The sequence below is a fragment of the Eurytemora carolleeae genome, unplaced genomic scaffold, assembly GCF_000591075.1.
Source record: "Eurytemora carolleeae unplaced genomic scaffold, Eaff_2.0 scaffold8, whole genome shotgun sequence".
Lineage (NCBI taxonomy): Eukaryota > Metazoa > Arthropoda > Copepoda > Calanoida > Temoridae > Eurytemora > Eurytemora carolleeae.
The window spans coordinates 612,968-636,961 of NW_019396114.1; the positions used below are offsets into that span (position 1 = coordinate 612,968).

The 23,994-nt window shown below is 32.6% G+C and overlaps 1 protein-coding gene across 10 annotated transcripts in view; it reads right to left on the minus strand.

Moving 5' to 3' along the window:
• Positions 1–13,262: 13,262 nt before the first annotated feature.
• The window catches only part of LOC111695359 (RNA binding protein fox-1 homolog 2), a 27,270-nt gene continuing 16,538 nt past the window's right edge, over positions 13,263–23,994 (minus strand). Inside the window, exons 2-7 of one of the 10 annotated variants that reach the window (XM_023464670.1) lie at positions 23,059–23,898; positions 21,407–21,502; positions 19,913–19,999; positions 16,338–17,091; positions 15,474–15,529; positions 13,263–14,602 (exon numbers count right to left, since the gene is read on the minus strand). In XM_023464670.1, the coding sequence (XP_023320438.1) occupies positions 16,609–17,091; positions 19,913–19,999; positions 21,407–21,502; positions 23,059–23,832 (1,440 nt within the window). In that variant the 5' untranslated portion in view covers positions 23,833–23,898 and the 3' untranslated portion in view covers positions 13,263–14,602; positions 15,474–15,529; positions 16,338–16,608. Of the gene's footprint in view, positions 14,806–15,473; positions 15,530–15,828; positions 17,092–19,912; positions 20,000–21,406; positions 21,503–23,058; positions 23,899–23,994 lie in introns of those variants that run through there. The other 9 variants (XM_023464667.1, XM_023464669.1, XM_023464668.1 and 6 more) reach the window with 9 other exon arrangements.

Sequence of the window (23,994 nt, forward strand, 5' to 3'; positions counted from 1 at the left end):
GTTTTTTTTCTTCTAAATATCTGGTTATTTTGACTATGTGAAATGTATACCCTGACAGAATATATATATATATATATATATTTATATATATATGTAACAATATGGTGAAGTTTAATATAATTTAGTTTTGAAATCTCGAAAGTTTCATTAACGATCCAAAACGATTAACGAACACTACAGCAGTCCTCATTCACAAGTTTTTGACGCGTTGAGTTTATATTTCTCCTAAAGTGTAAATATTGTTCGTACATTTGCATTTAGGGGGTTTATTTAAATTCTTAAGAGCAAAGGTGCGTTTTTACGCTCGATAAGTGTTTGAGTTTGAGTTGGGGTGGCTGTGTTTGTGTTTGAGGTTGAGTTGGGGTGGCTGTGTTTGTGTTTGAGTTTGAGTTGGGGTGGCTGTGTTTGTGTTTGAGGTTGAGTTGGGGTGGCTGTGTTTGTGTTTGAGGTTGAGTTGGGGTGGCTGTGTTTGTGTTTGAGGTTGAGTTGGGGTNATTCGTAAGAAAATTTATGAGAAGAAATGAAATAAAATGAAATTCATTCTGAAATATCTTATAAATTACTATTCCTTTGATAAAAGTTTTAATGTTTTTATTTAACCATCCATTCTCTCATTTATCCATCCTTTCTCTCATTTAACCATCAATTCTCTCATTTATCCATCCTTTCTCTCATTTAACCATCCATTCTCTCATTTATCCATCCTTTCTCTCATTTAACCATCCTATCTCTCATTTATCCATCCATTCTCTCATTTATCCACACATTCTCTCATTTATCCACACATTCTCTCATTTAACCATCCTTTCTCTCATTTATCCACACATTCTCTCATCTATCCACACATTCTCTCATTTATCCATCCATCCTTTCTCTCATTTATCCATTCATTCTCTAATTTATCAGTCCATTTTCTTATTTATCAATCCATCCTCTCATTTATCAACCCATTATGTTGCTCAAATCAAACCAGCTGCAGATATTGCCCAAAAGCCCCCCCCCCCCCATCTCACCCCTGTTTGAAGTTTTTAATCCCTGCGCCCAATCTCTCCAGCTGTTTTTAATGTATTAAAATCTGCTTATCTCTCCAAATTATCCATATTTACAACACCATCTGAAAACCATGCATAACTAAACGTGATAACGTTTTTATTAAAATCAGAGAGAAGGTGGTGGAGGAGGATTTGTTAGTTTTTACTTTCTTCCATTATTTAAATTATTTTTTCTTATCTAAAATATTGATGACAGAGGGGGAGGGGAATTGGAATGCTTGGTTCATTATCTTTCTGAAAGTTAAAGGCAGCTCAACCTAGTTTATCTGAAATCCATCAGGACAGGTCAAGATAAAGGTATTCTGTCATCAAGTTCCGAGTCTAAATGCTGTCAAGGGACTGTTCGTTTAATTATCAAACCAATTTTGTCAATTTTATTCCCTTTCTCTGGCACACAAATCCAAAAGTCAATTTTAAAGAAAAAAAAACGGTTTTCATATAGAAAAAAAAGTTGAAAGTGTAACGTTGTGAAACGTAGGGTTATTTTAATTACGCAGACATTACCTTTAATACCAAATAATTATAGACAGTCAGTCCAATGAATTTATATTATTTATGAAAAAATATTAACTAATCTGTCATTAGATTAGAAATGTAGCAATTTTCTTTTGCACCCTGTAGCATTTTTAAAATTGTTTGTTAAGTAGGGTTGGACTAAACAGATTTTTTAAAACCAAAAAATTATAGACAGTCAGTCCAATGAATTTATAATTTTTGTAAACAAAATATTAACTAATCTGTCACTAGATTGGAATTGGGATTAGATTAGAAAATGTAGCAATATTCTTGGGACACCCTGTAACATTTTTAGAATTTTCTGTAAAGAAGGACTAATGGGTTGAACTTAAAAATTCATGAACTAAACAAATTTTCATTTAGAAAGATTTTCTCGAAAAAAAACAAGCTTAAAGGGACTGCAAAGGAAAAATGAAAGGGGTTATAGGATGAAACCTGAGAATCTCAGGCGTTAAACGATACATATAAAATATCTATCTGATGTTCCTGTATCGAGAAATTGATATGAAATTGTGTCAAATTGATACGAAAATTCATAGATATGCAATTTTGTGTAAAAGTTGTATTATTAAACAGTTCATATTCAATTCAAATAGGAGAACAATCTGAAAACGACAATATCCCACAGGAACCTGAGAATCTCAGATTTGTTCCAGTTATAAATTTTTTTTATTTTGCATTTTTAATAGTTATAATTGATAATATAATTACATATAATCCATATAGTCCGTATTACGTTACCAAAACTTTAGCCAATGGCAGTGCAGTATCATTGCCACGTGATACAGACGGAAATCACGTGATCAGTATACTGCACTGCCATTGGCTGAAGTTCTGGTGACGTAATGCGATCGATCAAAAATAAAAATGCTGTCAAGATTTTGGTATTGGATGTCGACTCAAAGGAATTGATTCACTGCCACGAACTCAAATTTTCTAATCCCTATCTTTGCAACTAGATGGCGTAAACCTTTGAGATTTCAAACTTAGAGTATTGATTTAACAGAATTCATAGTTTGAAATACCAAAGTTTTATACGATATGTTACATTGCAAAGATATAGGGATTAGAAAATAAGAGTTTTTGGCAAACATTCATTCTTTTGAAATCTTAGATTATTTTCAAAACTTTTATATATTTTGTTTTTGTGTATGCTTATAAACTGTAAAGGCAAACAAGTTAAAACGCATGAAAAACATGTCGATATATTCAATTTAGTATATTTAGATTATTGTTAAACATTAACACTTTAGTTGTAAACAACCTTCCATTAATTGAAAACAAGTCACACAAGTTTAGTAACACATTTCACAATCTACGGTACGGTTATAGACGTAATTCCACGTTACCCGTCATTTATGGAGTGGCATGTCTTATTCACTTTGGCACCCGTTAAACCTTTGTCTGAGCAGAAAATAATTTATTTATCTTTGTTTTCTATCTAATAATTGATGATTCTTGATTTGCTGCACTCTTTGAGTAGCAAATATCGTAGCAATCCCAATATTTGTGAACATTGTGAAAACTGAACAGCTTTCAAAATATAGAACTAATTGGAATTCTCTTGAAAATGGAGTTGCGTTTATAGATTGTTAATTATGTTAATTATGAGGCTCCCCTGGGATATCGTGTTGGTCAGATTGGTTGCGTATATGCTTAATATGATCTGCTTTAAACCAATTAGAATCTTATACCAAATCTCACATATATGAGTTTTGGTATAATTTTAACACAGCAAGAAGATGAGATAGAACTCTTATAGGTCTCGATCAATTCCTAAATGCTAAGGTTTCAGCCTATACCCCCCTTTATTTTATTTTACAGTCCCTTCAGAAAAAGATTTTGAAATCTGTCTTAAGTGTATATTGGGATTTAGGGAGGTAAGAAATTCTTTATTTCATCTCCAAGATATAAACTCTATAATCCGGAAACTCTGTAAAAGGAAATTATTTAAATTTATTTGAAAATAAGTTTTGAAAAACGATTTATTCTAACAGATTACATCTACAGAATAACTTAACTTTATTGATATGATAATTCAGTATTTATGTAGAATGTAGGGGTAGAATGACGAGGAGCAGGGGGGGGGGTAATGAAAGCTATTTCTTGTATAATGTATATTAGAATGTTGTTATTAAAAATAATGTAAATAAAAGCACTTATTTATTGCAAAATAAGAGTTGTTTATTATTTTTTTAATGTTTTAATAAGAAAAAGTGTTCTAAATATGGTTTCAATAATCATTTTTAATTACTTTGTAATCACTGTTGCCAGCCTCTTGAAGATTGATGCCATAATTCTAGTTTATGGAATATTTCCCTTCATATAATTCAAAATTGCCATAACTAAGTAAACAAATTCATCTTTATGCCATTAAGGGGGGTCATACTGTAAATGAATTTTCGCTTTTAAATTGACTATAAATGAAACATAAAAGGGGGTATAGGATGAAACCTGAGAATCTCAGGCGTTGAAAGATACATATAAGACATCTATCTGATGTTTCTGTCTCGAGAAATTGATATAAAACTGTGTCAAATTTATTCGAAAATTCATAGATATATAATTGTGTATAAATTTTGTAGTATTAAACGGATTATATTCCACAAATACGAAACCAATCTGAAAACGACGATATCCCACAGAAACCTGAGAATTTCAGGTTTGCTCCTATTATAATTATTTAATTTTCATTTTGCATTTTTAATGGATATAATTGAAAATATTATTACATATTGTCCGTATTACGTCACCAGAAATTCAGCCAATGGCAGTTCAGTCTACTGGTCACGTGATTTTGGTCTGTATACATAATATTATCAATTATATCTATTAAAAACGCAAAATAAAAATTAAAAATCTATAATGGTAGCAAACCTGGGATTCTCAGGTTTCTGTGGGATATAATCGTTTTCAGATTGTTTGCGTATTTCCTGAATATGATCAATTTAAACCTACTACTTTTATAAAAAATTTCATATATATCTATAGATTTTCGTACAATTTTGACACAGTTTTATATCAATTTCTCAAGACAGGAACATCAGATAGATGTCTTATATGTATTGTTCAACGCCTGAGATTCTCAGTTTTTATCCTATACCTCTTTAACTTTTCCTTTACAGTTCCTTTAAACATAGATTTAGATTGTTTAAAGGGACTGAAAGCGTCTTTTCAAGAGACCAGTCATGCAAAGATGGCAATGTGCACAACCAAACCCAGAAAACTTAGTCTGATCAAGTATGAATTTGAATTAGATATAAGTGCTTAAAATTTTGAAAACTTATTATTTTCAATTAGTTGTTGCTTCCCTATGACTTACAAGTAACGCGTTTCTTTACTGCAGGAAGAAATATTGAATTATCTGAATTAAATACTGTTAAACCTAGGAAAACAACAATATCTTCCATAATATTGATCAGATAACGATCTCAAGGGAACCGTTGTGAATCGGACCGTGTCAACTTTTCATGGAGGATCACTTGAAATTACGCTTACGGTCCCTTTAATATATTTTGCGTGCACATTTTTACATCAAGAAATATATAGAAGAAGTAACAGATGAAAACATCTCTCTCTCTATATAGGTTTGACCCTCGATCCTAACCTTAGATACGGAGATACGCTGACCTCTCCCCAACATGATAAATCTTTGTAATTCATAATTCTTTTAAAGTTTTCATCTTCATCCATCATCAAATTCAAATATTCATAATTGAATACTCATCAATAATTGAATACTCATCATCAAATATTCATTATTGAATACTCTTCATCAAATATTCATTATTGAATACTCATCATCAAATATTCATTATTGAACACTCATCATTAAATATTCATTATTAAAATAATCATTATTGAATACTCATCACCAAATAAAATACATCATTTATTCATCAAGAAATATTCACCATAAAATATTTATGATCAAATATTCATAATTGAATATTTATCATGGAATATTTATGATCAAATATTCATTATCAAATATTCATAAATTATTCACCTTTTGCAATTAAAACCCTTTATTCTAAAAATTAACGGTCTTGAAAACTATGAATCTTTAAATAGCTAGGAATATCCACTACACACAGATACACATTTGAAATTAAATGATAAAAAATTTAATTCTGACCGACCAGACGTATACAGGGGGAGATAGATAGATAGATAGATAGATAAATAGATAGATAGATGATAGATAGATAGATAGATAAATTTAAACTGAAACTAAACCCCTAATTTTAATTTGCACAAAGGACCTCAGAAAGCTGTTGGCTGAAGTTAAATATAAGAAATATTGTTTACCCCAAAATATTTTTTAACAGAAACATCTTTGTTGTTTATTCGGTTTTAAAGCTGTATACAACTTATACAAGACGGGTCGAACTATACGAGAATACAGATACTACTATAGTATCAATTTTCTAATTTTTAGAATGAGTCAATCTCTAAAAATTAAATTTTCATTTTTTGTCTTCATTTTTGAAAACCCTCACCCAAATTAAATCTTTTAGTTTTGTTTTACATTTTTTTTTGATCAACTAAAGCTAGAGCTCTTGAGAATTATCATAATCATGTTTTAGAAAATGTCCATTTATTTTTTAGTGAAAGGAACTGCGGTTGTATTTTCAAGTGACCCTCCATGCATGCACTTAACCCCTTAAACTAATCAATAATGTGGGGAATGTTAATGTAAAGTGCTAATTACTGGCAGTTTTCATCATTGTTGTTGTTTGTAACAAGGTTGTAGTGGTTGTTTGCCAGAAATCCGCAAACCACAGAGAAAAGACAAAATTTAAAAAAAATGATAATACTAATCTTATCAAAGTACCGTTGTGAATCAAACATGTCACTCTTTTAAATAGAGTGCACTTGAAACTATCTTCACAGTCCACTTAATTCCCATATTTATTGGAACTCCTTGTATTACTAATTCAGTCATTTACCCCACGTGACGTGCCAGGACTATAAGCAGAAAAGGGTGTTAGGCACTGATTAAATACAGGCTGGGGAATTGGAACTAACTCCAGGGGAAAACTTGGTGTTGGGGGGGGGGGGGCTTTAAAAGTTCGACGTTTTATTTCTTTTTCCAGAAAACATTCAATTAAACTTAAAATTGGATTTTTGTATTGTGTGTATACAAAAACATTAAACCTAGTTTGGGTCTAAGTTGAGAAATATAAAGAAAGAATCAAGATTTGCAAAGTTTTAATGCTTTCTTGTCAACTTAAATTTACGTTTTCAACCTAAACTAACAAACAAACAAACAAACAAACAAACAAACAAACAAACAAACAAACAAACAAACAAACAAACAATCAAACAAACAAACAAACAAACAATTAAGAAGGAGAATATTTCTAAAAAATCTGGGAAATGATTCTGAAGTTTGTTTAGATATTAGTTACACTCAAATTCTATTTCAATTTTTATTTTCTTTACAATTTCTGATTTTTCAATAAAATTTTTAATTTTCAGTGCAATTTCTGATTTTCAGTGCAATTTCTAATTTTCAATAAAATTTCTAATTCAATTTCTGATTTTTTAGTACAATTTCTGAGTTTTAAAAAGAATTACTAATTTTTGAGTGCAATTTCTGATTTAGTAGTACAATTTCTGATTTTTCAATAGAATTTCTAATTTTTCAGTGCAATTTCTGATTTTTCTGTGCAACCGATTTCTCTTGCAAGTTGCTATCCGATTTAGCAACTAGCAAACAAGGAAATAAGAGAGGGAGGGTTTAAAGAAAATGAGAAAGAAAAGAACAAAGTGTGAAAGAATTGCTACACTGAGCGTAGACAATTAAGAACATTTTTTTTGAAATAAAAATCTACTACACTAGTTTTCTCTATAAAGGGTCGTCTTTACAATAGAAAATAAATCTCCATATTGAAAAAATGCACCAAGTGCCCAATAAGATTATATATCTATATATAAAGTAGTAATCTCAGTTTGTATGTTTGACCATAACTCATGAATCCTTTGGCCTATTTGCCTCAAATATTTTAATGGGAAACACATAAGAATCAAAGGAATTTTCTTATTCTGGTTTTAAGTTGAGTGGGTTAACTTGTATAGGGAACACTCCCTATACAATAAAAACAAAGGATAACACAATTTTTGTTTCTTTGCTTTTAAGCTTTCAGTTTCAAGAGTTTTCAGTTTCAGGAGTTTTTAGTTTTAAGAGTTTTCAGTTTCAAGAATTTTTAGTCTCAAGATTTTTCAGTTTCACCCGTTTTCAGTTTCAGGAGTTTTCAGTTTCAAGAGTTTTCAGTTTCAGGAGTTTTCAGTTTTAAGAGTTTTCAGTTTTAAGAGTTTTCAGTTTCAAGAGTTTTTAGTTTCAAGAGTTTTCATTTTCAAGAGTTTTCAGTTTCAAGAGTTCAGTTTCAAGAGTTTTCAGTTTTAAGAGTTTTCGGTTTCAAGAGTTTTTATTTTCAAGAGTTTTCAGTTTCAAGAGTTTTTAGTTTCAGGGGTTTTTAGTTTCAAGAGTTTTCAGTCTGAAGAGTTTTCAGTTTCAAGAGTTTTCGGTCTCAAAAGGGGGAAAATGAGAATTTTATGAGGTGCGTGTTGTCTATGTAGACTCTCTCATAATATGAGTCCATGAGTGTGTTATCTGCCCCCAACATGTATGTTTGTATGTTTGTAAAAGTATGTATTAAAAAGTAAATATATATGTATATATGTTAATATTCTGCCCTGCCAAAAGAAACAAAAAATGCAAAGGGAATTCTTTTATTCTTTTATGCATAGGAAATTCAATTTTAAAACCAACAGAGATTCAGGATTGAAAAAAAAATCTTGTTATCTGGGCAATTCATTCGGCTTGAGCTACAGTGTGTCCTAGTAAACATGAAATTATCAAAAGACGACCAAAGTATCATAAAGGTAAGTTTGAAATCTTTTTTTCAATCATAAACCATCTGATTAAGATTAAGAAACCCAAAGATGTTTTGAATATATTTATATTAAATCGGATAAATTGGATTTAAAATCAAAGTTACAGGAGCTACGAGGTAATACATCTTTCATTAAATAAACTATTTTTAAAATTAGCTTTAATTGATGGAGCCGTTTTGACGTTGATTACATTCAAGTCAATTCCGTATAAAAGTCAACCTGGACTCAATATAGAATATTTAAACCATGCTAAGAAGATTTCTGGTGGTTCTACCGAGTTCTCCTATCAAAATCTGAGACAATTCGGTCCAAGGGTTCATGAGTTATGATCGGATAACAATCAGACATCACTCTTTATATTTAGATAGATGTATATCGGTGAAAAAATTCATAATTTGATTTTTGATCGGAACTTGGAAGCGGGCATTGATATCTCTTGAACACTTGAATTCGATATCCAATGTGGCCACTTTTAAATTTGAAAATCAATGCTGTTTACATCTATCAATTAAAGTTAATGGCTATCAAAGGAAATCGGAGAGGAATCAAATTAATCCGTAGATCAGCTTAAGCTGGAGATTTAACCTTGATCCCGATATTTACAGCAAAAAAATTGTCACCTCCGTCCTTTTTTATTTTTATACCTCATCCAAGCTTCATAATTAGAAATGAATAGAATATATCTCATTTTCCTTAACACTAGTTAGTTATAATTGTGTTTTCTTGACATTTTCTTGAAATATTAGTAACAAGCTATAATTAGCAATCATTAATTTTAATAAACTCAATAATTACTCTTTTAATTAGATTAAAGACTAATTTTTTTTCTGTCCGTCCGTTCTTAAAGATCATGTATAAATATTGTATTTAAATTTAAATTATGTGAATAATGTCGTTTTATATTACAGAAAATAGGATATATGAAAATTCACATGATTTTATGAACTTGACGTTACATATGGGTGAACAATTAGTTAAATTTAATATACTAGCCTTAGAGGGTGCTTCGCGCCCATCTTCTAAATTAATTGTGAACATGTTCTCTTTGTGTACATCGTAAAACAAAACAAAAATAATTCGCGGATTTTCACAAAAAATTTCGCGGATTTTCAAAATTTTCAAAAATTTAATGAAGATCGAATTTTGATTGAGACAAATATTTAAAATTTCAATCATTCATAAACCTTCCCTGGGGTCCCTAGATATCCCACAAAAAATTTGGGCCCGATCGGTTCAGCCGTTTTGACGTTTATTGGATACAAACAGACAAACAAACAGACAGACAAGCCAAATTTATAAATAGACTAGAAATTCAAGGCGCTTCGCGCCCTTCTTTCTAGCCTTAGAGGGCGCTTCGCGCCCATCTTCTAAATTAATTGTGAACAATGTTCTCTTTGTGTACATCGTAAAACAAAACAAAAATAATTCGCGGATTTTCACAAAAATTTCGTGGATTTTCAAAATTTTAAAAAATTTAATGAAGATCGAATTTTGATTGAGACAAATATTTAAAATTTCAATCATTCATAAACCTTCCCTGGGGTCCCTAGATATCCCACAAAAAATTTGGGCCCGATCGGTTCAGCCGTTTTGACGTTTTATTGGATACAAACAGACAGACAAACAAAAAAACAAACAGACAGACAAGCCAAATTTATATATAGATATCATATGTTAAAGAGAATTTTAAAGTTGAATGCAAAGATGTTTTAAAAATTTTCAATTTGTTTCGAACATTTCGTTTAGCATCTAAGATATATGTAACATGTAATATAAGAACGGGTATGCGTATGTATGTAGAATATGTATATTCTTGTATACAAGGTATTAGAGTAGGATAAGTTTCGCATGTAATCTATGTGAGGAATAAAAGGTTTCTATCTTCTATACTTAATCTTCATTAGTCCAAGAAAACTTTTAATCCATCAAAACTTTTGAACTCTATTCATATCAGCCTTAAGGAGTTTTAACTATAACTCACTCACTGACTGACTTACTGACTGACTGACTGACTGACTGACTGACTGACTGACTGACTGACTGACTCACTCACTCACCCACTGACTCACTCACTCACTCACTTACAAACTCACTGACTGAATCACTCACAAACTCACTGACTGACTGACTCACTCTCTCAATCAATCTGCCCGCTTTCTTGTTATGAATTCAGAATTCTAAAATCCCGCCCAGTTCAAGATTATGGAAAGTGAAACCAGAAAAGTGCGGAAACGCCCCTTTAAAAACTAATCTTTCAGTCAGTTATAAACTCATCATGAAAACAAGAGAGGCAAGATAGTGGGGCGGGGTGTTTGATAAATGAATAAATATGAATATTTAATTTCATTGACATTTATAATTATCAAGATCATTAATATCCGCGTGGCACTGTTCCAAAATTATGTATAAATTAATAATGAGCTTACAACACGGTGTACCAATAAACAATAAACATGCTAATTAGAAGAATAGTTAAAAAAGTATTTGATTTAAGATTTTTTTATCCAATGACAAAAATGTGTTAAGATTTCCGAAAGATCTCCAAAATGAAGTCTCTCCTCTGGAGCGAAGGAAGGCACACCACACCATTTTTTCGTCCGCACCACAAATGACGTCACAATTTAGCACTATTTTCTCCGATCACACCTTTTTTCGTCCGGGCGTTGCTTTTGTGTTTTCAGACGTACTTTTTCAAGTTTAGGCAACTTTACTTACAAACTGCTAGTTTAAGGTGATCGTCGCTGGGCTTTTCAGAATCTTCAACTAAAAAATTAACATAATTTTTGTCAGGATCATAGCAAGTGGTTTAGGTATTACGGAATGTCTATGACTTGTTTTATGCCCATTGTACCTTCATAAGATGTTATTCTTTAAAAAAAGGTAATATATTTTAAACCATTATGTACAACATGACTTGGCTCAAAATTCGAATAAAATAATGTAAAGAATGTATACAATGCCGGACGAAATAATGGTGAATTATGACGTCATTTGTGGCCGGGCGAAAAAAAGGTATGGTGTGCCTTCCCTCCCTCCTCCTCTATCATCTAAGAAAAGTCTGAAGAGATTGTTGTTCAAATCAATTTTGATGTTATTAATAAATTCAAATCTGAGCAAAATTTTTCAAGTATTTAAATTGTGAGCTGAAGTTTAAAGAATATTTGGCAGAAATCTGATCGAGCATGCACATCTTAGTTTACAGTGGTAAACGGACTGTAAGTAGGGACTATAAAGTTATCACTCTTTTGCAGTGCTTAGGATCCGGATCCGCAAGATTTTGGCTTCCTGGATACGGATCCGCAAAAATATGCGGATCCACGGATCCGGATCCAAGGGGTAAAATATAAACCAATAACTGCAATAAAGCTTTTTTACTCCTAAACCCCAAATCAGAACTTTTGAAAAATGAGAGATTATAAAAATGTCCTCATTTCTGAATGGTTCATCAAGTTTTAGGATAAAACAAGCGAAAAAAAATAAAACAAAAATTTGAAAATTATTTTTTGTTAAAAAAATCAATAAATCTTAAAGAAATGACCTTGATCCGGATTAATTTTTTTCCAGTACGGATCCAGGATCCGGATCCGCATCAAAATTAAATGGATTCTAAGCACTGCTGTCTGCTTTTTTGAAAAACGATAGTTTTTCTCGAAAAACGACAGTGAAAAAAACGAAAAACAAGGTAGTTTATAAAACGATATTTTTGAAAAAATAATCGACGAATAAGACCTTTGCTGAACCAAATTAATACAAAAAAAAAATCAAAAACCTACAACAAAAAAATATTTCAGGAAAAGTAGTACCATCCTCATGAACAAAATACACAAGCATGCTAAATATTTGAAATCCTAGAAAAATTTCACATAAACTAGAAATAAGTTAACATTTCAATTTAGAACTTTTTAACCTAATTTAAGTTTACATATAAAACTTCACCACGCTTTCAGAATACATTTATCCCAATTCCATTCAAGATTCAAATACTAAATAATTCTTTTTATCCAACTGACATACTTTACAAGTCTGTATGTTGACATAAGGAATTTCAAAAGAAATTGATATACATAATTTTATACGCATTTCATACGAAACTTTGCATTTTTTATCTCAAATTTTGTTTAATGTATGTATTAATAACAGTTTCCTAAAAACTGTTAAAAACCTGCTCATTGATGTCACAATCAACATGCTCCTCCAAAGCTTTAACATAATATGTAAATAAACATCTAACCTCTTTCAATTATCCAACCATAGTTTATCCAAGAATGTAAGGCAAGGAAAGTTTATTGCGGTCGTGTATACTCTGCGTACATATTGAAACCAGTTCTCTTTGGGCGGAATTTGTAAACAAGAATAGATGCATCAGTGTTCGTTTAGTATCCGAGGAGGATAAAAGCATTTAATTTTGATAATTCGCATAGTAGTTTCATATGACCAGAATATTTCATTGATTTTTTTGTGAAAGATGGATCCCATTTCAGGCTTCGACATCCGTCTTGTGTTTACATTACAAAAGATGTGTACACTTCTGAAATAACTTTACTTGCTTTACAATCCTCGAGTTCATCCTTCTATTCTATAATTTTACGACAGTTGTCTATTAAAACAAATAATTATTTTGTTCGAATGTACGATCATAACTCATGAAACCCCTGGCCCGATTTGCCTCAAATTTTGAAAAAGGAACTCAAGCTAGCGCAACAATAATGCTGATTATCTATCCGATCTGTAGGAGCTACTTTCCACATTTAAAAACATTCAAATAAGATGCAGAATACAAATAAAATAACAAATTCTTATTGATATATTTTATTTAAATTCATAATTAAGACATTTTATTACTATTAGTTAACGACTAAACAGTCAGATACGAGAGAACGGCCATCTGTCTTTTCCTGTCGAAACATAGATGGCCGGATTACACAACAAGGATCCATGGAAATATTGCAAAAAATGCATTAAAATGTTTGAACCAATTAATCTAAAACCCCGGTCCGAAAATAAAATAAATAACGCAATATTTCCAAGACACCCTATGCTGTACCGTACATAGGCCTTTGGAGAAAGGGTTTGTACAAGATACTGTAGACAAGATTTGTTTGTTACCAAGGATAAGGAGATCGCTAAAATCCGCGAGTAAATTCATAAATTCAAGAGACCAAAATGTTGCGGATTTTACCCAATGATCGGTATCCTGGATTAGGCCAACCTATCAATCTATCAGTGTCGTATTATACATGAATCACAGTAACAATATGAAATAAACTTAAAACTATACAGTATGAATATTTTCTAATAGTTATCGCCACGTACAAACAAGAATTGGTTAGAGGTAAAATAACAAAATTAAATGCTAAGTTTCAGGTGAATAAAGGCGACGACAACTACTAAAAAATATGAAAATATTTTGATTTAAATTTGAACAAAACAGACATTTTTACCAGTGCTCACAGTAAGAATCAGAAAGTTATTTTTGTGCTTTATCTTGTGGAAGACAGCGTCTAATTTAAAAAGGGCAATGTTAAGATGGAAATTTTGGGGGAAAATGTTGAGCACTTTCTTACTTACTAAAACGGGTTAAATATAATTATTGTCTTTGGTAAATCTAATCCAAAACTCAGTCAGCTTTAATAACACCCTGACAATGTCAGTCAAAATTATTGTAAAATGCCAAAAAAACTGTTTCATCTATTTCATTGCACATTCCAGAGCAGTCAAGGAAGGTTTCTACAAGATTGATTTAACAGTCAAGGAAAGGATCTGCATGCCATTAAACTATAGTTGTGCACTGTATTAATGTATTTTTTATTAGACAGATTGAGAAAAAGATATTTAGACGCCGTCTCGGAGCTAAGATTTTACCCTCTCAGACATAAGACAAATGTGTGGGAATGTTTAAATCTTTATAAAGATGATCTTTAGGAATTATGTAAGTTTATTGTTAGTAGTCTTTAATATATATTTTCATCTTTAAAAAGGTTTAAAATCCATCATAACTGTGAGATTACATTTTATCGAGCATTAATCTGGAACGAGCCAAGAATATTCTAGAAGAAGTGAACAAATAAGATTTTACACATATACAGAAGGTTTCCAGATTTGAGACCATTCCATGAGGCAAGAAACGCACCCTATGATAGATTTTCAAAATACTTACAACAGATTTAAACTGTACATAAATCACAAAAAGGAAAGTAAACAAACCATAATTGGTTGAATACGATCGTATCTTCGAAATATACTTTTCTTGCCTGGAAAACAGTCATGCAAGGATTTCAAACATTATTTATCTTTTTCAAATACAAATATGTTCAATGCGCATGCTCCACAAGGCCTAAAATGAAACAGTGTCAATATTTACCCCCCCCCCCTTTCTGTCTACATCTTTAATCAAATCCCTTAAAATCAGACACTCATGGATAGTGATAACTTTAGTAGAAACGAAATTAAAAACAAAGGGTTCAACGGAGCAATGGAACAACAGAATAATGAAGGGGGGGGGGTAACACGTGCAGAGGGGCGGGATCAGAGTTTTTAATACTGCCTTAGCTTGACATGGGCTGCATTCATACACTTTTAGAAATGTTTATTTTAAAATTTATGAACTTGAGAAAGTCGAAGTGAGTCGTCAACATATTTACAGGTAGCATATCTAAAATTGTACAATATGTATTCCTTCGAAACATTTTTAAAAAATTCAAAACAGAACTAACACAGAACCAAGTATGTGCAGTACATGAAACACTGTAAAAGCTGTTAAAGCTCAAATCTGAAGAAATTGTCAACATACATCATGTACAATGTACATACAATTACATTCCAACATCATGCACATTCTGTTGTGGATAAGCATACACATGTCAAGCAACATGTCAAGCAATAAAATATTTATCTTAATATAACCCTGTCCTGCACATTGCCTATTAATGCTATTTGACACCCCTCCCACCTCCCCTATCTCTGGCACAAACCCAAATAGAAATAATATTTTGTTTTTCTGACCTTTTGTGTATATATAGAGAGGTATAGGGTAGGGGAATACAGCTTTTCTTAGTCAACTGCATTCAGGAAAGGAATTAAAAACGTTTATTTTTTTAATATTTGAAGTGTGCAAAATATTTATAATCTTTTAATAAAAATGTCAGCTTAATCTTATTTAAACTAAATAAAAAATTATTTTCAATAATTCATTTTTCCATAATGCTTCAAGACATGCACTCAAAATCATCAAAGTCGAGATGTTTATCTAGCAAATGGAGCCCANAATCAGTGGCCTTGTCTTGTTTTCAGTGTAGGGGGGGGTGATCTGGAAAGGCAGGAAATGATAAAAGTTCAGTTTTAAAAGTTTTCACAGCACCGTTGTGTAGTAAGCTAACCCCATTTATGTAAATAAATGAGCAGGTAATAAATATATTAAGTGTATAAATTCTAAATTAAAAAGCTATCAGCACCATATTGAGCATCTGAGAAAATAAAAACTTTAAAAATATCACAAGTTTAGTAGAGAACCGTTTCACAGTAGGTCTTTGGAGATCGCGATTGCATTTGAAGGAAATCAACTGATTTTGAGGGTTTAAAGACACGGAGAAGCACCAAGGCCCTAATACGTTCTTGCTCGTTTTAAGGATATGTCGAGATTAGAAACTAGAAAATGCTTTTAACAACTGAAATATCAACAATACAATACCAATTATTATTTTAATCTGTTCACTGGAGATTTTTGAGTATTTGCAGTACTGAGTATATTTTGTTCTCAATTAATTAAATACTTAATTAAAGGAGTTCTAAAGATTACTACCTCTTGGAAATAGTTATTTATATGTGCGTCATATAACGTGCTTCAGCGTTACGCAAAAGTCCACATACCTTGACGCGAAAAGTTGCTACGATTTGGAATGGGATCTAGATAGCTGAGGGCTTCCAGGAATGTAGGCCTCGTTTCGAAACATAGGATAAATGAGGTTTTCCTTTCAATAGAACCATGTATACAGGACACAGGTATATGTAGGGGAACTATTATTCAGAGGAAATTCTATTAGGTCACCCTAGATCTATGTCTTAACTAGACAGATTCTCACTCCTTTCAGATCGATTTTGGGAGGCGAAGTAGGCCACAGAGATTTTTGATCTCAAGACTCTAGTACGGTGTGAACCGTCGGTAGAGGGAGTTCTGATATCCAGCAATGGGACCTATGCTTTGTCCCAGGTAGGGATCTGTCAAGGCAGTTGCACCAAGGCCATAAGCTTGTGCTTGCTGCAGGGTAAGTCCTGCAGGGAGGCCCGCAAAAGAACCCCCGGCTGTAAGACCTCGGAACGGTAGACTCATCGTGGGAGCCATTCCTGCCATTGTTGTAATAGCAGCAGGGTTTGGGGCTGATGTCTTCCCTGCCTGTGACTTAAGTGCAGCTAGCTGGACTTGCGCCTGTGCAAGTATATTGCTGCTCATAGAGGTGCTTACTGTAGGATTTGGGGTTCCACCCTGAGGAGCTCCAGCTGCGGCCGCTTGGGCATGAACTACATGTGCTGCTGAAACACCAGGCATACCGTGAGCTTGAGCTTGTGCCTGAGCCTGGGCTTGCGCCTGTGCCTGAGCTTGTGCTTGTGCCATACTTGCATTAACCTAAACATAAAAAAAATTAAATGCAAGTTCAACAATGTTGCGACCGAAATAAATTTTTTTTTAGATCCAAGTTGAAAAAATCTAACAATCTTATTGTTGATCTAAATCAATCTTTAAAATTATACTGATACTAATCAACTGACTAAATGCATGCAGAATAAACCAATGAAAATAAATTTAGTTGATTTGAGAACTTGTTTCTGATTGCCAGGTTTCTAACTAACTACAAATTCAAGAATAAAAAGTAAGAACAGGCAAAGTAAACAGTTGAGTGTGGTGGTCCAGGCAATTAAGAAAATTGAGAGCAGTGAACACAAGTTAAGGGAACAAGACAAACTTTGACCGAATAAATACTCAAAGTTTGCAAACAGACAAGGGATAAATTTATATATTAAAATTCTTCTTTTTGGCAGGAAAAAAGTCGTCAATTATGATTGTTTATGAGCTTAAAATAGTCAGGATTATATTAGTCCAGCTTTTCCTAGTTTACCCCTGTTCACGGTTAGATTGTTAAGAGGATGGTGTATATCAATCTAATTTGATGGGCTGAAAAGAATCTTAAAAGTAAGTCAGAATCCTTCCTCTCTACGTTTCTTCATGGTAAATAATTAGACAAGGTAAATAATAAGACGAGGCTTCAGTAAGTTCAGAAGAACAGTAACTATAGGCGTTCTGTCAGGTAAATTGTGCCTAAAAAACATCCTGAGTGTAGCTCAAATCTACTTTTTATCTACTCTTAATATATGGTGATTCTATGACCGAATGCTATGTCTTACTGTTAAACATACTCAGTTGTCAATTTTATATTTATCAATGTTAGTAAAATTCTGGCTAATAGAATCCCATCCATCCCATCTTCTTAGTGGGATACCAACCTTCATTAACAACAACGGGAATTAATTCCTCCAGGGGAATTTAGAAACTTTTAGGGAGGAAAAACAAAATGTGAAGGAAAGAGAATACTTCAAAGAAACAAGAGTAACTTTAGCAAGTTTAAAAACAATGTTTATATAAAAATTAAGAGTTTTAACTAAAAATAGACCTTGAATGACTCTGAACCAATAGTCATAAATACATAGCCAAAGGCCAATGGTGATAAGCTATCGAAAACTACATTGTTTATATCCCAAACATGGGGAAACAGAAACACAAGAAACTATTCTTAGAACAGAGTGAAAGAACATTAATTAACTATAACAATCAATTTGAGTGGAAATACTGAGAGAACCCCTTGAAAATAGCAATCAGGAGTATATCTTGACATGACAGGAGTAGGGGGGGATTGGAATAATGATATTTAAAGCTCCAGGAGAATGAAGATTTGATGAGATTTTCTGAATATTTATGATGAAATGTCAGACATAGGTCAACCTTCTACATTTTCTTCAGACACCGTACCCATCATAAGTTCAAACTAAGATGGTTAAAAAGAGATTTAATAATGACAGTTCTTCCATATTGAGTGTGTTCAACTTCAACTAGAAGAAAACAAGAAAAAGTGAAACTAAATGGTTTATTAATAGCTTGAGAGATGATGATGCTAATGCTTGTGAAAAAGATGAAACTATTTCACAATGAACATAATAATGGAGGATGAAGATAATTTAGAACTAAGAAACTAACATACCATTAAGTAGGTATAGATTTTGAACAGAATTTTACTCCTGTTTAATAGTTCCTCCATTAGAACAAGAAAAGGTCTAGACCAGAATAGTTCTTCCATGAGAGCAAGAAAAGATCTAGACCAGAACTATGCTCCTTGTTTAATAGTTCCTCCATGAGAACAAGAAAAGATCTAGACCAGAACTATACTCCTGTTTAATAGATCCTCCATGAGAACAAGAAAAGATCTAGACCAGAACTATACTCCTGTTTAATAGATCCTCCATGAGAACAAGAAAAGGAGGGTAAAGATCAGCCAACTAATGAAGGAGAAACTCATTTACAGAGCTGAAGGTATTAATTAATCCAATTGAATAAGTAGATATTCTAAACACTTTAGAAAGGTTTAAGACGCGTAGAGAATATTCAAACTAAGCTCCCAGGGAAGTTTAAGTTTAAACATCTTACAAAAATAAACAATACTAATGACTTCACAGTAAAGATCAGTCAATCTCAGGGCCTAAATTCCTTACATGATGCTTTCAAATCTCTTTAAAAGATTGATGTGAGTATTGAGTATTAACAACATAGATATAATTCATAATTCATAACCTAATCAAAGATCTGTGAACACAAGCTGGAAAAAGCTGGACTACAATAAATCCCGATTTAGATGTTTTCCAAGATAATAATCCATTTCGTTAACTTACTTTGGACAAAACATGTTGGTGTAGTTAAAGGGACTGTAAGCGTAGTTTCGAGTGCAAAGATAATAATGCCCGATGCACAAAGGTACCCTTGAAAACTTTATAATATCTATAATGTGGAAGATATTGTCGTTTTTCTAGGTTTTACTTCTGATAATCTCTAAGTATATGTTTTACAGTAGAAATGCAGAATTCACTTTTATAGAGAAACTACATTTGAAAAAATAAGTTTTCAAAATTATAAACATTGAAATTATTCAAATTTGATTAGACAAAGCTTTTAAGGGTACCGTTGTGAATAGAGCAGTGTCATCTTTGCATTGAGGGTTACTTGCAATTACGCTTCAGTCCCTTTAAAGGGACTGTCAAGGAGTTGAAACTGGAGGTATATACTTTTTCTTGGAAAAATTTGCATATGACCGTTCATGCAACTTTTGTTTCAATCCTTGAATTGTAAAAACTGAACAGTCCCTTTATAGGTATTGCATGCACATGTATTAGTAAATACAGGCCTGTTGTGCCTGGATCTGGGCATAATACTGCCTCAGAGCTGCCTGGGGATCTCCTGACTCCCTTTGCTGCTCTCGTTGTCGCTGGAACTGAAGTTGACAAAATATTTTAGGTTTTGTCAAGTTAAACCTCTTATACTTCAGATTAGGATAATAATAAAGAGACATGTCACGGTTTCTTCAGTGATGTATAAGAAAACACAAAAAACTTGCATAATGTTATGAATATTACTATTTTGCAATGTAAAATTGATCATATGTTTCAATAGTCCAGGAACCGAATTTGATGAATTTAAGCTACGTCGCTTGACTAACTTCTGCCGGTTTTTTGAACCACCAATTCAAGGTTAAAGACTAAGTAAGGATAGGTGATTCAAATTAAACGTTTGAGAGCAAGTGAGAATTTAAATCGGTGATTCAAATTTGAACCGACGACGGTAGCCAGTTCAAATTCATTAAATTCGGTCCCAGGTGGAACAAAACAAAATCCAGGTCTACATAATTTTTATGCGTAAGCAAACCCCTAAAGAAACTTTAACACTTCTCTAAATTGTTACAAACAATAATATTTCACATGGAAGAAGAACAGTACATATTTTTATGTGTTGATTTTAAAGCTTTAATTTTCCAACCTCAAAGTTATTTTTCTTCTCCCATTAATTAAAAAAAATGTAGCATAGTTTAGGGAGGGCAATTTTTCAAGAAAATATATAATGTTGAATGACATTGAAATTTTCTGTTAAAGAGCATGCTTTAGTTTAATAATTAAAGTTTTAGTACTAAGTAAAAGGTTTGGAAATACAACCTTGTACTTAGTGCATATTATTAGTCATGCAGTTTGATTTGTGCTTAGTAAAATAGTTTTATTACAATATTACCAGCATAAGTGACGTACCATTTGTGGTAAACAAAATTTCATGCAAAAAATATTGTTGAACTTAATTCTCGGCTGTGGTAGGTTTTATAGGAAATTGAAAACATTTATAGCAACTGCAGTAAACATTTAACCCCGGAATGTCTGCAGCAAAAAAACGATAAATACAAAAGTAGTTCTTAAATTTTGACTCAGCATGCCATTTTGAGCCCAGCATGCCATTTTAAGCTCCGACACCAAGAATAAAAAGCAGTTTTTCGGCTTACTAATATTTACACTGTAAACAAATTGAGCCCTATATGAGAAAAATACTAGGAAAAAAGAAGTTTTCAAGAATAGGAAAAAGTATAAGAAGTGAAAACTGGAAAGAGGAATAAATGGAGAAAAAGACGAATGATAGTAGGAGAAAATATGGGAAGACGGGGATCTGTTTACAGTGTGAATTAATTTTAGTACTGCGGATATCTATTTTCAAGAATAAATTATTTCAATCTCTATCTTTAAGTATCGAATAATAGTTTCATTTTAATTAATTCTTAAAGTAAGACTAAATTCTCCTTGAAGATGAATATCCTTGTACCGAACTGCAATTGTACTGCATGCAGGTATATTTATATACACGCCTGCTGGGCCTGATACTGCTGTAAATAGAACTGTTTGAGAGCCTGACCCGGGTCCATGGCTTCACGGGGATCCATGCCACCTCCCAAACGCAAATACTAAATTCAATCAGTTAACTCACTGCAATTTTGATTAAGTAAGCTTCTAATTTTGATTAAGTGAGGTTGCTATTTTAATTTAATGAGGCCATTATTTTAATTCAGTGAAGCCGCCATTTTAATTGAAAGAGGCCGCCATTTAGATTTAGTAAGGTCGCCATTTTGAATAAGTGACTCCACCATTTTGATTAGCATGACCGCTATTTTGATTTTGATATTGATTAAGATTTTTAATTAAAAAGGTTTGCGAATTTTATATATACATTTTATATATTTATTTTATACATATATTTTATATATATATTTTTGTCGTGTTTCTAAGGCTTGCAAAATGTCTTTGTTAAGTTGCAATATCCTTGTGGAAAAAATTGGTTTCAATAAAACTAAGGAAACTGACGTTTTCTCAAATAAACCTCGTTTACACATTTTCATTTTCTCGTCAGCGAATAAAGAACTTGAAAGCATGATGGACATAAAAAAATTCAAGTATTCCACATATAGAACCAAGAATGTTGTAGTTTTATTTGTGCAAGAGCTAAATAAGTTTGGACCTTTCCATATCGCCATGAGAAAGCAATGAGGTTATGTAAAAGAACTAAAGTATTTGACAATGGACTACCTTTAAAACCCGTATCTGTTTAATGATAGAAGCAATATTTCTCTAAAAGCTAAAACTGTAAAATAACAAGAGGAGGTGTAGTGAAATTATAAGAATGGAAGATGTGGAATTGGTAAATTTTTCAGCTAAACCCAGATAAACCAATAAATTGCGGGAGAAAGCTATACAATACAATAAAGAATGTAGATGAACAAAACACGCAGAATTCCTTTTATCTGAACCTGTCTAGAAAGCAAATAATAATCATTTCATTTCACAAATTGTTGTCTAACAAAAAGGTAAAATGAAAAGTAACTAAAAAAACATTAAACATTAAAAGAAAAGGTCACAAAAAAGGGGTGATTTAGGATTTATCTCGGTTAAATTTAAGAAGACAACCGAAAAATTTGTTTTAAGCCACATTTTCAGTAAAACTAAAACGATTTCTTTGATGGGCTGAGATGGTTGGTTCACTCTAAATAGAAAACTAAAACCGATATAAGAATAGCAACAATTAATTTCAAAATTTAACTAAGTTGTCCTACACCTCATTTTAAATTTGTAACAGTTCCTTTTAACGTTTTTATCTAATTAACGTTTAAATTACAACATATGATTAATAAGTGATAAGTGGTTAATAACAAACAGTTAATTTGGAAATAAAAAATCTTCTATTTATGTTAATTTAAATCTAATTCTAAAAAACAATGTGCGAGACATCAGACATGTGTCCGATATTTGGTAGATTTTATTTGTCTGTACAGAATTACCCCGGACCATTAACATCTAACAAACAACTCGGTGTAAAATTGACTTTTTCTTTGTTAAAAAATGGAACCCAAAAGATGTATATAAATTCCAAAAATAAAAATGCAAATTTAAATTTTGAGTTATTTTTTGAAGGGAAAAATATATTTCTTTCGGCAAAAATAAAGGGATTAAGTGCAAGGTTAAATACCTGTGCTTGAAGTAGTCTAGGATCTATGCCTGCAGGAAGAAGTCCAGGTTGGGGAACAGCCTGTTGAACCTGTGGAGGAGCTACTAGACCTTGAAGCATTGCTGGATCATATCCAGCATATACCAGATTCCCTCCCACACCCTGATATACTCCCAGCTGTTGAAGCTGCTGGAGCTGTTGCAGTGGAAGTGCTGCTGACATAGCTCCTGCAGTTGCTGGTGGATATCCACGAAGAATCCTTCCACGGGTTATCGCTGCGCCCCTAAGAGCAGCGGCGGCCATGTTGGCCACGCCGGGCAAACCGATCTGACTGGGGGCTAGGCCAACTGGTGGAGGTGCAGCAGCAGGCTTCTTCGTCTGTACTCGAGCTGTGGCATTGTTAACCTCAATCTTTCTACCCTCTACCACAGATCCATGTAGCTCTGCTCGGGCACTCTCAGCATCTTCAGCGTTACCAAAGGTGACAAAGCCAAATCCTTTCGATCCGCGCTCATTAAAGATGATTTCCACATCGAGTATATTTCCATGTTTACCAAACATCTGTCGAAGATCAGGATCTCGAAATCGAAACGGAATGTTTGACACATGAAGCCGCTTAGGGGCAAGATCTTTGTCATTAGGTATCGCTAGAACTCCATTATGCTCCTCACCCTCAATGCTGTGTCCACCCTCAATTCCGTTAGTCTGGGAGATCATGGTGCTGGCGTTGAAGTTGTCCTGCTTTAACTGACTTATTTCATCATTTCGGGAAAACTTTTTTCTATCAAACTTCATTTCCCGTACATGGAGGTCTCAGGGGTATCTCGGCCAATATATGAAGGATTGATTTAAACTTGATATCTGAAAATAAATATTTATTATTATCAAGAACATCTGTTACATAAGGATAGGGCATGCACTCTGGTTGTAAACGAGGGAAAAGACCCCACCCCCCCC